The following is a 16,578-nucleotide window of genomic DNA, read 5'->3' as shown; positions in this document are numbered from 1 at the left end:
ATTATTATTATTATTATTTTTAACTTGGAGAACCATGGGCTAATGGATCATAACTCTTTATAGGCCCCTTTTGCCTATTGTTAGCATTATAATGAACATGTGCTTATTTGTTGACCATTATATCTTAAAAAGGAGCAAGGTGTCTGTGTGGTGCTAGGTGTGAAAGACTCTTCCGAGTCTGTTTCTAAGGAATGTGTGACATGTACAAATACCACTTTGAGATTTACACAGTGACCTGGGATAAACCGGTTTGTTTGCTGTCTGTGTGACTAGGTCGACACATGTTATACAACCAGGTGTCGTGACCTGTCTTACCAGGGTTAAGCACTTAATCTGAAAGCATTTCACTTTAGTTTGAAAAGGTGAACAGGTGGTTTCTTAAAAAACTATAGGCTCACAGACTGCGTAGACAAAGCAGCACATATGCAAAGCAGCACATATGCAGAGCAGCTTCAGTCTTCCTCTAAACAGGGTGCGTTCAGGCTCAGTATTGGGTTTAGGTCTGGTCACCTGATATTTTATTTATTTATTTTATTTTTTTTTCCGCAGCCCTTAAAGCCCAACACACAGTCACTGAAGCTAGTCGTGTAAAACGGAAGAAAATTGAGTTGATGCAAAAAAAAAAAGTTTTGTGGGAACAAGCCAATATGTGGGCTGTGTGAAGACGGCTGCATTTATTTAAAATAGAAGCGCATCTGTTTCAGATGCATGTGAAGATGACTGAAAAACGTGACTGAACACCTTCTGTGTAGACAAGCTATTACTGTAAATATTGTCTGCAACTTCCCTCTAGCTCATAAATGACGTTTTATTTGGTTAAGTAAAGCTGCTCTCAGAAAGAGATTTAAGGCAGGTCTGTGGTGGTACGCTGGTCATCATTTTGTTCTCTCTTTAGTCCACTGCAAGTTAGACAGTTTCACAACAAGACTGACTAAAAAGGTAGCCTTTTGTACACCCAGGCTAGTTTGCTAATAATACCGTAGAATGAGATAGATAAGAAGATTAAACAATTGTAAGAGACCACGGTAACACCTTGAACGTATACGCGGGCATTGTGAGTCATTTGTGTTTACCTAAGGAAACTATCCTGCGCCTCAACTCTGCTGTAGGTCTGTAGGTTGAGATTGAATTTTAGTTGGTACATTTTCTTCTTTGGTGAACTGTTCACTCAATCTTCCCTGTAGAGTATCCTTCTAGCTGTTGCTGTCTTTTGCTGGAATGAGCGATTTGAGCAGTCAGTCGGGTTGATTAGTTTGAAAAAGCTCTTGATTTAACATAATTTATGGCAAATGAGTTCTAGCTAACATAGTGAAGAACTAGACAGCATGGATGAATTTAGATGTCACACTACAGCTTTGATCAAACTACTTGTCAGACTTCAGACAAAATCCATCTTTGTGAAGCCGGCCCAGGTATGAAATTGTAAACATAGCTACACTCTTAATAAAGTGAACCTCTATCATATAGATTGTAATTTGGTGGTTTAGCAGTGTGTGGAACTAGTGGAGAGCCAGGTCTTATGTGAATGGTGATGACTGTGTGTGTGTGTGTGTGTGTGTGTGTGGGGGGAGAATATGTTTGTTATCCTCGCATTGTTTTGTTCTTGAAATTTTTTTTTTTTTCCCTGCTTGTAGAAAACAGCTGTCATTGCTGTTTCCTATTCTGTACTGTCATCATAAACCCAGTGCACACTCTAAGGTTGACTTCATTTTCATCTTTTAATGCAGAACCAGTACAATCTTGCCAGAGCACAGCAGTCCTACAAATCCCTGGTTCAGATCCATGAAAAGAATGGTGAGTGTTTTTGTCTGCAGTTTCATACGGACCGCATTACTGACCTTGTTTACTGAAACCAAATCCCTCCCATGCATCAAAGCTGAGCAAAATTAATGCTTGTACCATTGTATCTGCACCAAACATGGACAACATTTACATGCATGTAGTCCACATTATTACACTCAATTTGTGTGACTGGTGTAGTGGTTTTTGGGATGTATACTTGTAGGATATAATACACAGACAAAAGTGTAAGTACTTTGGCTTTGCTGTCACCATAGCGCTGTGAAAATCTGTTACTGACAGCACTATTTAATATGTCACATTTACCAGTAGCTATACTTGAGGTCAAAGATCTTACTGACCTAGTAAATTAACAAGTGTAAACACACTCGATTGTGCAGACCTTGAGATTGTAACGTGAAGAAAGAAGTTCGCAATCTAAACTACACTGTATAAACTTGACAGTAAATATGATAATATGAACTAAACTGCATAATGAGAGAGACAAGTTTAACAACTGGTATAATTTAGTTCTGGGATTATTTAAACACATAATTATAGATTCATAGTAAATTGCTTTATAAAAGCTTAATGGATGTCAGAAATTACTGCCATTAAAAATGTGTTTGTGTTGCTTATACAGTGTCAGAGAAGTAGTGCTGGTACTGTCTATTATAAAAGACAAATTACCAATAAAATCCAATGAATATGCAGTTTTAACATAAAGGTGACAATAGCATCAACAAGATCAACATTCACATTTAAAAGTCAGTTTTATTGGAGAAATGGCAGTGGTAAGTAACTGGTTCAAAGATGACCATTAATGCAAATTTGTCTTGTTGTCCTGGACCTCTGTGAAAACAGCACACTGCATTTCAAAACCAGACACGAAGTAAAACTCTGTAAATGACCTTTACTCTGTCAGGCTACATTGAGCTATATTTAATTGTAGTAGAATATAAAAGTTGGGAGCTGAAAGCCTAGCTGAACCTTTTTTGAAATTCTGAGCCATACGTGCCCCTGGGTCTAACCACTGGACACTTTCTGCCTGGTGTGTTGGTTTCAGCACTAACAAGACATGGTTGGAAAAGCAGGTACAAGCCAGTGAGGCAGAGAACAGTGCACGTGTAAAAATCATGTGCTTGTAACTTTTATGTTATTGGTTTTGGCTACTGTCGAGTATTTATGTTGACCGTTTAGTCATTCTTTGTTGTTTGTTTTTGTCTTTTCTAGGCTGGTACACACCCCCTAAGGAAGACGGCTAAAACAGACTCTTGCCTTTCCTGCAATGGGACCACATGTCTTCGACTTTCTTTCCCCCATTTGCGACCAATTTCTTTCATTTTTTTTTATCCTGCAAACCATTTTGTTCTCTACATGAGAGTTTGAACTCCAAACCAAATTCCTCATTCAGTGACCTCCCAGATACTAGCACACCCAGACACACACGCCCCCACCTGAAATGTACATCCAAGCTCATCAGCTAAGAGTGTCCTCTCTTCAGATATTTATCTCTCTGTACATCTGTTATCTTATACAATCTAATTTTTCCATTGCCACATTCATCCCGTACTCCAGGAAAATGGTGGACTAAATATTGCGTAGTCACCCTTTTGGTTTTGGCGGTGAGCATGCCAAGGTTACTCGCTGGCTGTGAGGTGAAAAGTGCGGCATGGCTTTATCCAGCAGTCTGACGCTCCAGTCGCCGGACGCTGCCTCTCTGGCCACGCTGGCCACGGACTGGATCTGAGAGTGGCATATGACATTCCCTGATACAATACAGTGGTGGCTGGGAAGGACATTTAAATGCTGGTGGTGGGAAGAACCACTGCCTTTTCTCTCCATGGACGGCCTGTGTAATATTGTGCTCATGTATTATCTTTGTAATGCCAAGATCCCTCCTCTGGAATAACATGCTTCTGAGGCTAGCTTGCTTTCAAACCTCTTTATCTTTTAAAGCTTGAAGCCCTGAGGTGGGGAGGAAGAGACTTGTGTAGCCAGGGGTGGGACAGCACATAATAAAGAACAGCGTTCCGCTGAGCTCCAAAAGTTGGAGACCACTGTCGTCATCATCACAACCAGCAACTGGACAACTCCCTGCAGGAGAGGTTTGGTGTGTGGCTAGGCTGGCAACACAAGAAACATGACCAGGCAAAGCAGGGGCGTGTTTGGATTTGATCACACTGTAATGTAGTTGATTTTAACTCCACGTGTAAACATGTAAATTTGTATTTCTGCAAAAGGATTTAATTGTTTATAATGTAACCTTGTCTGGGTCTTTGGCTGGGCAGAGACTGTATTACTATATACCCTTGACTATTAACAGCAGGGGCACTGCAAGACCCATTTAGAATAAGAAAAAGTTGCTTCATGGATACTCTTGCAGAAGGAAACAAAAGTACGCCATGTTCTTATGTAAGCTTAATGACTACTGCGGTTTTGTTCTTTTTTTATATTGATTTGTAATCCTCATGTTATTGGCAACATTGACAGTACCATTCCCCTTATTTGATGGCACCTCTTAATTACAATGGCCGTAACAATAATGGCATAGACACAGCTGTTTTCTGGCATTCCAGAGGTTTGGCTTTTCATATCTAATCACTCAAACCGGACGAACCTCAGTAAGGCTATGCAGTGAAGACACAGTCTTGTGGAGTTTTGTTGTGCTGAAGAAAATTAGTCTTAACAGTGTAGTCACCTGCTTAGTTCTTGTAGCCGGTTCACATCCTGAGCACTTTGCCAATCTTGCAGTCATAACAGTTTGTGGTGGGGGGGGCTTTATCTGCTGACTTTTCCTTGACCTCATGGCTGGCTTTGAACTGCAGCCAGAGTTTCAAATTCACAGCAATAGTCTTGACCATATACCTTCTGGCTTCACACCTGGGAAGATCGACTGGAGTCTGTTCCGTTTCCTAAATATTTGTTCAGATTTGCCACAGGAAGGACCCGGCTCTTCCCATTACCACCTCTCTGGTTACTATTCATAACCACTCTCGGCACCGCTGTACCCCTCAGCGTGCTGGGTCTTTGATGTAATGTGAATAATATGCAGAAAACTGTGTGGAGCATTCCAATTAATGCAGTTACACGTTTGTTGTGGGTGTTCTATTGTGTGGTTACTTGCATTGTTTTAAGTATATTGTCCTGAAAAACCAGCATAGAAAGCTTAGTTATGCTAACTCATACAGACATTCCTCGTTTTTGAGTTGATCTACAATTTTCTCACGGATGTTAACCTCAGTCACAACACCAACATCTTCAAAAACCGGTAGATGGGTACAAAACATACCGCTTTTCATGCTCGGCACACGTCTGACGTTGGATCAGACTTGCAGGGTTTGTAACGAGTGTCACCCTCCTTTCTCGTCTCACCACAAGCAAAATCTCAACATGACTATGGATCATTGGCATGGTTGTTAGCTGTTGTGCCATCGGTAACGTACTAATCACTTCATTCTGGTCACATTGTCGAACCCACCCCTGCATTCTCTGGAGAAGCAAACTCAGGAATACATACTGCACACTCGACTTAGCAAAGGATTGCTTCGGATTATTGTCACAAAATGCGAGATTGAATGTGTCAATCTTTTTTTGGGTCATTTTAAAAACGACGTCCCCGTTTTACCAGTAGGCATCGCAGTGTGTTTTGCTGTCGACTTGCACACACTTAGAATTTGTGAATGTTGAGGTTGATAAATTAATTACTAAGCAAGTTTTTTTTGGAATGACCAGATATGTGGAGCAAGGATTTGCTCCCACCCTCACGTTGTCCTGCGCTCGCTGAGGGGTTCAGAATGCGTCTGCCCTGTGTCTTTGATATTGCTGTATTTTGCATGTCAATATATCAATGGGTGTTTTTCCCCCAAGCTACTGAAGGGGAAAAAGTGGTTGGGTAGAGTGGTTAATAAGAATAGATGTATCAGTTTTTCATGAATTGTTTACTTAACTTCCTACATCAGTGCACAGAATAATTTCTCTGTGTGCCGCTTATTGACCCAGGTCAGTAACTATCTGAGACACATGGACTTATTCTACCTGCTTGGATGACCTTTTTTTAAAAATGCCAGGACGCCCAACAAAAGTAGCAGTTCAGATTTGTGTGCCATCAGAACAATTGTAAGCCCGCATCTTTAACCTGACCTTTGGAATAATGGTGTGCTCAAGTCTGTTGTGCACTGAATAACAGCTTCTCTCCCACCAACTCAGTGTTGTCTGACTAACACAAACCTCTGCTTTGGCGAGCGACATATTGGGTCTGAGGTCTGGATTAGCCTGATTCTGAGTTCTTTACCTTGCTTCATTAACTGCAGTGGCCGGGTTATAAAGTTATGCACTGTTAGCATGCTTTGGTTTGGTTTCTTTTTTTTTTCCATTGCAAGGGTGATTTTGACCATGTAAAATAATTTGTAAACTTGCATCAAGTTTATGAATAAAGAATTTTATGAAATATCTCTTGATTCTGTTCTAATGATAATGCTCATCAGTAGTACATTTGGAACCGTTTGTTTCCTCGAAGAGTAATCTATTAAATCTTCTCTTTTCTTGACTGAAAATGTATGACCCCTAAAGAGGAACTGTTAAAAGTATTGATTAGCTAACTGATTCTGGCACTAAAACTCAAGTGTGTCATACTGGACCTTTTGGCTACAGGGAAATGCCTCATGCATGCTTTACATTACCTTCATTTGACACTTTTCCTCCCACATGGGGAGCAACTAGAAGTTTGGTATCTTGCTTAGGGACACCTCAGCATGTGGGCAGGAGGCGCCTGGCATTGAACCACCAGTCTACAATTAATGTAGAGAGCGTGATATGGACCAGGTAATGTTTTTCTTGAGATTTCCAGCAGATGGTGGTCTTTACCAAAAGATTTAGATGTTTTTGTCCAGCGGTGCCATCAGCATACAGGGGAACAACCGCTCTTGCCCCCTTTTCCTCCCGAACTGAGCTAGTGCACTTGAGGCAGTGCCCCTCTGGTTTCAGTCTCTGATGTGACTGAGGGCTGGAAACTGCCAGTCAGGGTCTGACATGCATTACTTGTTAACTTAGTATGATCACTGAAAAAGAGCACAGACCCATGAACACCATCACACATTCAGTGTTAAATAATACCGTACAAATACAGTATATGGCCACAATATACATCAAACAGTTAGACCTAGTGCAGTCTGCTTAGAGTGCAGTGGTTGGAGTAAAAGTCTCTACTGCAGTTGGTAAAAATCAGTGTTTGAACCAGTTTGTGTTGGTGGACCGATTTACAGCAACGTCCTGGTGCTGGGTGAGTAGGATGAACAGCTTTATCGTCCCTAGTTTTTGTCCAAATAGATTTCCTTTTTTCATTCCCCACCACTCACTCAACGTTTTTTGGTTCTCTGCTTGGTGTGTGTGTGTGTGTGTGCATGCTAGAAGTCGCCACTAGATGGTATTGGAGCACTCTTGTAACTCGGGGCTGTTGTTTTGTGTGTGTGTTTTTTCTCAGTGGCAGTCAAGAACTCCATTCTGCCTGTAACATCAGTCAGCAGTTGGTGCTCCATTATTACACTCATCCCTGCTCTTACCATCTCTGTAGCTCATTTCCTTCAAGGTTGAATGAATGAATAATAAGGTCAGTTATTTCTGTGAGAGGCCTGCTATTGATGGGCCACAGTCTGATATGGACATGCTCATATTCTCCCATCATTGTGTTTCGAGTCAGATATTGTTATGGTGGGTTGGCAAGCGCTGCTCTCATAGATGTCAGGTTTGTGATAAATGGCCCAAATCAATCCCCATCAGTTCTTATGAGAGGCAGGAGGGCCATAGTAGATAACAGGGTGACCTATTGAATCTGTGATCGATCTTCTTGATGCAGCCTGGATAGTTATAGATATTAGAAATCACTCAACCCATGAACCAGAATGTACTTTTTCATATCAGGAATCTAATTCCAACCAAAGGGCAGACTGTAGTATAAAGGAAGAGAGCGAGAAGTGGAACTGAATGAAAAGCTAATTGCCTATTATTGTAGTAATTTTTATTTTTGTTTATATGTGGGTTTGGCTGGCTGGCCGGCCTTTTGGCTGGAGAGGAGCAGGCCTCATTATCCGGTTCCAGCCAATCTGTTTGTCCAGCCTGTCGCTCGCCTCAGACGCAACACTGTGAGGAGACCGTCGAGGCTCCGGGCCCGGAGGAAAGAGGCTATGCATCTCTGTGATTAACTTGCTGGTGCCCACACTGAGACAGCAAGAAATAGCTGACTTTTCCTCCTTCACCCTGGGCCAGAGTGCAGCACATGGTGGGCCGCATTCAGAAGCAGCTGGAGTTGATTGATAGCCTGCGGCGTAGCGGCTGCGTCCATCAGAGCTTGATTTGCCTTCCATCACTAACATACTGTGTGTAAACCCAGGTTCAGATTCACGTATCAGAGAAGCTGCAAGGATTTGAGCCTTTTGCTTTGCTGATCATCTGCCTCTCATCGACCAGTCTGACGGGTCTGATGCTTTATTCCAGATAAATGAGGATGGATTTGATTCTCATGAATTTCACTCCATCAACACATTTTGCATTTACGTTCAAGGAGTTGGTGGACATTTTTGGGAAATAGTTGTGAGTTAGATGAGAAGACTAGAAGTTAGCTTAGCAAAGCATACAGACTGGAAACAGAGAAAACAGCTGGCCTGGCTCTGTTCAAAGTTAACAAAATCCATAAAATCCAACTTTACTAAACACAAAGCATTTTGTTTGTATGATCAAAAAAAAGCCATTTTACGGGCTTTTGTATGTCACTGTTGGTGGAAGCACTAACTTCTTGGAGTCTCGACTGATTCCAGCCAAATGGTAGGCTACGGCACAAACTTAACTTTAATTTACTTTACATAAAATGCCAATTAATGAGCTTTAAAAGTGCAGATAATGGCTGGCTGTTTTTCAGTCCATTTTCCAATCTTTGTGCTTAGCTAACTAACCACCTGCTAAAGGGCTTATAAAAACAAGCTTGAAATCTTAAACCACCAATATTGTATCCATCCAACAAACATTTGTGTAATAGTGAGAAGACAAAAGGAGTTTTTCCAGTTTTTCTGCCCCTATAATACTGTATATAGCCTACTGTGTATTTTATGAATAGCTTTGTTATCTGAAATTGTGTTTTTGTTGTCATCTTGCAATCAAAAAGCCTCTCACTTCTTCAAAGGTGCTTGGAGTAAGAAGAAATCTACACGAGCCTCACTAGCATGTAACTAATGCAAGAGCCTGCAGTTATCTTTTTCCCCCAGATTAATTGAATTAATGTAATCTGTTCCTGCCAACTCCTCCAGTCAGTGTCCCAAAGATGCAATAATAAACAGAGCAGCAGCATAGAAACAAAACCAGACGCTTTTACAGACAGCAGGTGATTCCTGATATTAACAGACAGCCAACACTTTTATAGTGGTCTGTGTGAGCCTTGTTAGAGTAAATTGAGAACACAGGCACGGAGCTGCAGTAATGACGTCTGGCTTTGAAAGACGAGGCAGAATCGGTGGCTGAAGAAGAACCAATCCCACCGTGACTCTGAATGACCTGATGTTAGAGCAGAGCATCTGGAGAGCAATAAGACAGGTTTCATCCCCCACAGACACTGTGGCCATACAGCCATAAAAGTCTCCTCAGCTCACACTTTGTCACTGTTGCATCAGAACAGGACAGGTTCTTCTTACATTAACAGCCAGGCATTTTTATAGAGAATAGGAATGTTGGTTTAAAAACTTTCAAAAGCAGCTTATAGCGTTGGACAAATGGGTAATCAGGATAGCTAGCTAATGAAGAAAGTATAATATATTCTGATTCTCTGTTGGTGGTGAATGGCAGTGTGTGGAGTATTATAATTTTCATTGAGGGTACACTGTGAATGGCTACTGAATAAAATATGCTGTATATATTTGGCACTCTCTGTTTATCCTTTAAGCATTTCAGGGTGGGTTTAATGGACTCAGAGGAGCTTTCAGGGGGAATGAGCAGGTCTTCCTGCTTGAATCAACAGCAAACTAAATTTGCACAGTGGATTGTTTGGGGTTATGAGAATGAAACCCAAAATCCTACACAGTGTCACATTTGAATTACAATGTTCTGGCCATCACAGCTTCATCAGGTAGAATTCATACAAACAGCACCAGTATCATGTATGATAGTCCATAAACAGAACTTTACCAATTTTAAAAAATACAAACCACATAGGGACATAGCATCATGGAACATATGCCAAGCTGAATCAAATAGATAATGATAGATAAGTCAGTGTCAAGCGATGAACCAAATGAATATAATATATCTCTGTTTTATTTCTCTAATTGCCACTCTGTCCTTGCATGGGAATGTCTCAGTGCACATCACCAGTGACAGATTTACCTTCAAGGACTTGAAAATAAATTGCTGGCTGAGATTGGGCACAGAATTGCAAATGAATCATAAAATCTTTTGGAACTAACACAGCACACACAGACACACACACACACAGCACCAGCGTAGAGCAGGGCAGACACAGACACAGACACAGAGAGAGAGAGTCAAAACAAAATGATAAAAGTTAAAGAGAGAGATGAACAAAGAGATGAAAAAGTGATGGAGCTCATTACTCATTCAGCAGTTGTGTTGTCACTTTACTAGGGACACTAACACCACCTCTGCTGGAGAAAATGGAATATCAAAATGATGGCATAGATCACCTTGTAACCGAAACTTTTGGTGTTTTACTTGATTGTTTTTTATACGTTGCTGAATGAGTTTCATAAATCTAGGTTAGTGAGTGTTAAAACACTTACGATTCTTTGTCATAAGATACAGAATATTACAGCTTGTTTTTCATTCCTAAAAAGAGCTTTTGCAGGTTCAGTGCTTTTATCCACCAGCAGCAATGATGATCAAAACAAAGCTTCATATTTCCTGTGGTAAAGGAGAAGACTGTACAATTTAGTCAATACTTTACAGTACTTCCACTTTGGAAGGAAAGCCGGTCTTATTTAATTTTGAGTAACCCAAACACTTTAGGAGAGCACAATTGCTTGCAGCCACCACTGAGAGACTGACCTTCACAGGCCTTCTTTCATGTCTCCATTAAAAGATTCACTTCAAATGTATTCACAGTTTGCCTCTCAGGCTGTGGCAGCGTCACAATCAAGAGCCAGAACGCATACATTACACTAAAAGGCCAGCCTGAAAATCCAATTCTCCCTGGCTTGAAGTATATGTAAATATTAATGATCCATGGATCTGCATTTTGCCTCATATTCTGAGGCTTTCGTGGCTCTTCTCATTCAGATCATAAGAAGTCGATCATTCCTGTGAGAAAACTATAAAAACTAAAAACAGTTTGATAAAGATGAAATCAGCTGCAACACACTTTATCTCCTCTTTTTCATTGTTCAGTCTTACAATAAATGCCGAGATAATACTTTCTTTTGTTTTGGCAGTCTTTTCACCTTGAATGTTGCCTGCTTGTCCTCCCTTTGCTGAAAGATAGCCAGGCATTCAGTTCAGCGTGACGATATGCTTCCCTGCGCAGACGTATACTTCAGACCAAGCTAAATGGATTTCCATTAGAGGGGCTATGACTCATTCCAGATGCTTACTCAATACTGTGTGGGCACTGTAGCAGAAAGTTTCCCCCAGACAGAACAAAAAAGGACAACAAAACCAAACATTCTTGTATGAGATAGTGTCCGGAGAGGGCCGTGCCTCGTACCTTTTGCATAACTTGTGTGCCAATTATGACAGCGCAGGGGGTGTTGTGGTGTGGAACCTAAAGCATGGGTGCTGTTTGACAAAGAAGCAGGCCTAAATAAGAAGAAAAACACACAAGGAAACAAGACAGATCGCTCACTAGCTCCACAAACAGTTAGACAGACTTAATGTGAATTAGTTCAGTTAAAATGCATCTTTGAGACATCAGCTTGCTTGGCTCAAACTATCCATGGTAGCTGTTTGTGTGTGTGTGTGTGTGTGTGAGAGAGCGAGCTTGGGGCAGTGAGTGCATGTTATGTTCCTCCACTCCAATGTATATATCTCTTCAGCACCATGTCTGGACTCGGGCTAGACCTGCATTGGACGATCAATAGGAAAAGCAATGATCTCAGTGAAATGGACCATCCATCTTATTGTGATTCCCTTATGCAGCCCCCCGACTAGACAAGAGATGGAACTGAATTATTGTCTGAGCATCGATTTGAAGCGGTCTAAAGAAGCAGCCCTCTCTTCTCTTGCTAGGAGTTCTGTGGGTTCTTAATAAAAATAGCTAATTTACCAAAGATAAGTAGCTACAAATACCTTTTGTGATGTGCTTTAAATGACAGCTGGTATACATCTTTTACCTGCATTTCGTTCTGCAGGTTAAAATATATGGTAGTGGGATGAATATCTTCTAAATCTAAATTATTAAATTGTTTTTTTGTTGTTGTCAGTTGTGTTAAGCTCAACTCAGTTTATCAACACAGGGGCTTACAAACACCCTTCACTACACTTGAAGCACCACTTCATACAGCTGTCTACAGTTAACAACCCTGCTACCCCCTGTGATAAGTGCATACTGTGCCATGTGTGGAAAGGCCAAAAAACGTACCATACAGCAGGGATAAACAGACACTGAAACAGAGGTTACATCCAACTTTTGTTATTTTGATTTGACATCTGAAGAAAACAAGTCTAGACTTCTTATCCATTAATCCAATATCACATTTCCACGACATGTGCGGCGTTTTGCAGACTGATTCGTGCAAAGTCTAGTTAGTTCATTATAGTTTCATTTTATTACGTTAAGCTGGATAATCTTTTGTTTGTTCTTTGTTGCTGTAGATACCGCCACAACAGTTGTTATCATGCACAGCCTTGCAGCTCTGTACAGTACCTCTTTAATAGTATTGTTGCAGTGCGAGTACCCCTGCAGAGCACAGAGCATGGCTGCATTTCTTAAGTCAAAGATTGTCTAAAAGGTATCTTCTTACATTTTTGGTAAAGAGACTGAACACACAATGACCAGTGCAATGTATCCAGGTCAAATTAATTACATTATAGTTATAAAAGTTTTAAAAAATAGAAATCAGATTGCAGGTTGCCTTTTCATTGGGATTCTAGTAAATTAGATTTGGTTACTGTTAACTGCAACAACGGCCAAAACAATGAAAAAAAACGCTAATTATTTCAGAAACTAACAATTACCCATAATTGCCCTGTTGAGAAGACTATTATAAGGTTTTCCTCTTCAAATTCCTATTAATAATTTCGAAACTATGAAACTAAACCAAACCAATTACACTGTGTCACAAAATATTATACATAAAAATACATGTTAAAAGTTTAAAATAAATTTCTAACTTGCCATAAAAGATAAAAGGAAGGTAGCCCCGGGTATCTCTGTAGCTCAGTATAAACATTATTAACAATGAAATTAAGTAGGAAACACGCAGTACAAAACCATCATCTATAGCACACAGACTGCATTCGTAGGGGCTAAGAACGCAAAGCTTGCTTCTGACTGAGCTATTCAACCTTTTTTTTCATTTCTGTTGGTGATGGTGGAGATAACCTTAGCTCTAAAATCTTTACCTAAACCTCAATTTTCTGTCTTTGCCTACACTTTAATTCTGGTGCATTCATTTAGAAGTGCAAACAAACTGCTTCACAGGCTCACATCCTGTATTTAAATTGAGCTCTGAGCCTTTCAGTTAAGTCACTACAATAGTCATGTTTTATAATAACTAAGCTTTGTTTAATTTGATCAGCAAAGACTTGTACACTGCTCAGCATTTCACATTTATTGAAAAGAAAACATCATAGACTCATACATTAATGTCCTCAAGAATTAGTCTGTCTACTTTTCCAATTTCACTGGTTACTCAGAAATTTGGGCAACACTCTGACTGCTGATTACTATTACAGTACAATGTAAACTGCCACTAATATCCTGAGCGCATATGGTTATGTACAGTATATAATATCCTTTACTATATAAATGTAACTTTGCGTAGGCTATGTACTGTTTCTATACTTGATCCAACAATAAAGACTAAAATCACACAATAACCCGCTGTGAAAGAAACAATCTATGCAACATTTATTCCATTGTCTCTCCTTCTCCTACTAGTTAGAACCCACGTCAACACCCTGTGTAACAACTTGTCTCTGTACTTTTGTTTCCATCTAAAGGATGAGACTGACAAATGCACAAATTAAGATCCACAATTGTGTGAACCTTTCTCACAACATCAGTTTTGTACTTGAGAGATCCAGCAGTGTAGATTGTGCAAACAGATTCAAATATTCAATTTTCAGTGTTTATTAGATGAATTAGACTGTGCTTACTTACTTTGATGAATTAAAATGTGTAAATAGTACTACTGCACTTTAACAATGAGTTGACTCTTACAGCCCACCTGCATTCAACAAGGCACTAATTCATTGTTGATTAATTAATTAATTGCTAATATGATTTGGCCTCCTCTTGACCACCAGTACTTTGAAAAGACTGTCAATTTTTCACAGCAGACATTTTGACCGATGTGTAAGCACGAAACACACTGGTGTGATTAATGACATTAATTGTGTCTGCATGCCATTTAAGTGCCCCATTTCCAATGTCTTATTGTGTATGCTGACTCACTGACAGGACTTACTGAGACTCTTAATGGAACAGAGTTGTTGTTAATGTTATTAATTAGACATGTGCCTTTCTCACGATGATAAGTCAGCATGTCTGCTGTGAAAAGGTCTGTTAGCTGCCATACTTTAATGAATTTATGTTGTCTGTAAGGCAGAGTTTATTATCTGCTTTGCTGGATTTTGTGAGGAATATATATATATATATATATATATATTAAAGTCCTGTTTGGAGACTTCTTACAATGTGAATAATAATCAATAATCGCGTGTCTTCCCATGACTGATGGTGTCACCCCCCCGCGCCCCCCTCTGAAGCACACAGCACATCTTCTGGACAATGATTTCCCTTGATGGCTCCATCAGGTGAAGATGCCGGAGGAAATGGGGAGGAGAAGGAAGAAGAGGAGGAGGGGAAGGGGAAGGAAGGGTGGAGAATGTGGATGTTTAAAGGAGGGATTGGGGAAGGAGGGGGTGGAGAGTGGGACGGTGTGAAAGGAATGATGGACCTCCTGGGACTTGGCTAAAATGCTCCTCTCTTCCTAATCTCCTCCTCTATTTTGAGAAGCAGCAGGAGGGATGTCGTAGGCGTAAGGAAGCCGGTGACGGATGGTCAGACATGAGGGCACTCACAGACCTGATGAATGGGATCCCTACATTGGCTAAATGGCCACACTACCATAGAAGAGACAGGGGCCGACAGAAAAGACAAAAGACTCTCCATTACTGGGGGACAATTGGATTAACAAAATGGGCTTTTTGCCATGAAGTAATATTTGAATTTGCACAACCGTATAGTGCATCTTCAGGATTAATGCTGTTGTTAATCATGACCAAGTACATGGAAACAGCTTTACTATTTATTGCCAACATGCTTAACAACTTAAAAAAAAAGTTTTTTACAATTAAAAGACTAAACTTTCTGATCTATATGTCTCCCGTTTATTTTAACTAACAATGACTATGTTTCTTCTTAGACATATATATGGAGTTACAACAGCAGTTCAGACAACAGTATCTTCCAGGTTACAGAAAAACTGACAAAGAAAACAAGAAAACAAATTGTTTTCCTCCACACGGAGCTGAAATTCCTGTTGAGAATGGATCATTATCTGGGTGTGTGAGAGCCAAAAGGTAAGAGGCTCTATAAGAGAGATAAGGCTGTAGAGCCTCAGTGGTGATAAGTATCTTATCAGGCTGTCGTCTGCCTCCTGAACTCTCAGAGGATACCTGTTGTATAACAGAATGTTCAACAGCCACTGCTACCTGCAGACAAAGGACCCTTCTGTTTTTGTACCTTTGCACAGCATAGGAGAAAACATCCCTTTGACAGTCTATCAGTTAACTCATGAATAATTTCTCTCGTGCAGAGAGTGGGTCATGTTAAGTTTGCAGTGCCATTTATTATTGTACTGTTACATACCTGTTTTTCATCCTTTTTCATTGTCCTACAGTGTATGTTGTCATATTTTCCTAGGCTTATAATGCACAGCGCAGACAGTGACATACATTATGTTATTTTTTCTGTTGCCAATTACATAGAGCATCCCCAGGCTGTTTCACTTGAGTGTGACATATGTTGGTATTACATTGCTTTTCCAACAACCCGGTAGAGGCATTTCATTTTCACATACATATGAATTATGCCCTCTAAATAGACGTCCTTTGGAGCCTTCGGGCTAGATAGGAGATGGGGGTGGGCCGATTTCACCCAGCCAAGCCTCATCAATCTCCCAGTTCATTCAGTTCACAAAGGGTGGTCCTCTTTCACTGGTGAGAGCAGTCGATAGACCATTGCTACCCGGATGAGAGCAATTCCATTAAGAGGGCCCTCCACCTTGGTCCTCGAAAAGAGGGCTTATCAGAAGCCAACAGCAAGGTGGAGTGTTGCAGCCATCCATCCCCAACTGTGAGAGGAGGGAACGAACATTGCTGACCTCCCTCCACCTTCTCTCCTTTCTGCTGTCTTGCCCTCATCAAGCTACAGCCAGAAGCTGGTTAGCTTAGCTTAGTCTAAAGACTGGAAACAGGTGGAAACAGCTAGTGACTTTGTATGGATTACACCAGTGTGTTAGTTAGTGAGTTTTCAAGGTGCTGGGGCGAGGATTCTGCTACCCTCGGTGAGAGCTAGACTAGGCTAAGCTATCCATCTCGTTTCACCTATTCGCACCTAACTCTTCTCTTTACAATCAA

The 16,578-nt window shown here is 40.6% G+C and overlaps 1 protein-coding gene across 1 annotated transcript in view; it reads left to right on the top strand.

The window, feature by feature from the left end:
• LOC118320690 (ubiquitin-conjugating enzyme E2 Q2-like) overlaps positions 1-6,233 on the top strand; it is a 13,766-nt gene extending 7,533 nt beyond the window's left edge. The window contains exons 13-14 of the mRNA XM_035651716.1: positions 1,728-1,794; positions 3,013-6,233. Coding sequence (XP_035507609.1) covers positions 1,728-1,794; positions 3,013-3,044 — 99 coding nt within the window. The 3' untranslated portion in view covers positions 3,045-6,233. The remainder of the gene's footprint in view (positions 1-1,727; positions 1,795-3,012) is intronic.
• The last annotated feature ends 10,345 nt before the right edge of the window (positions 6,234-16,578 follow it).

Source organism: Morone saxatilis, unplaced genomic scaffold, assembly GCF_004916995.1.
Source record: "Morone saxatilis isolate NCDOM2014 unplaced genomic scaffold, NCSU_SB_2.0 Contig11, whole genome shotgun sequence".
In the NCBI taxonomy this organism is placed as follows: domain Eukaryota; kingdom Metazoa; phylum Chordata; class Actinopteri; family Moronidae; genus Morone; species Morone saxatilis.
Note: the sequence above shows the minus strand (reverse complement) of the source record. Positions and strands in the feature narration are given on the sequence as shown.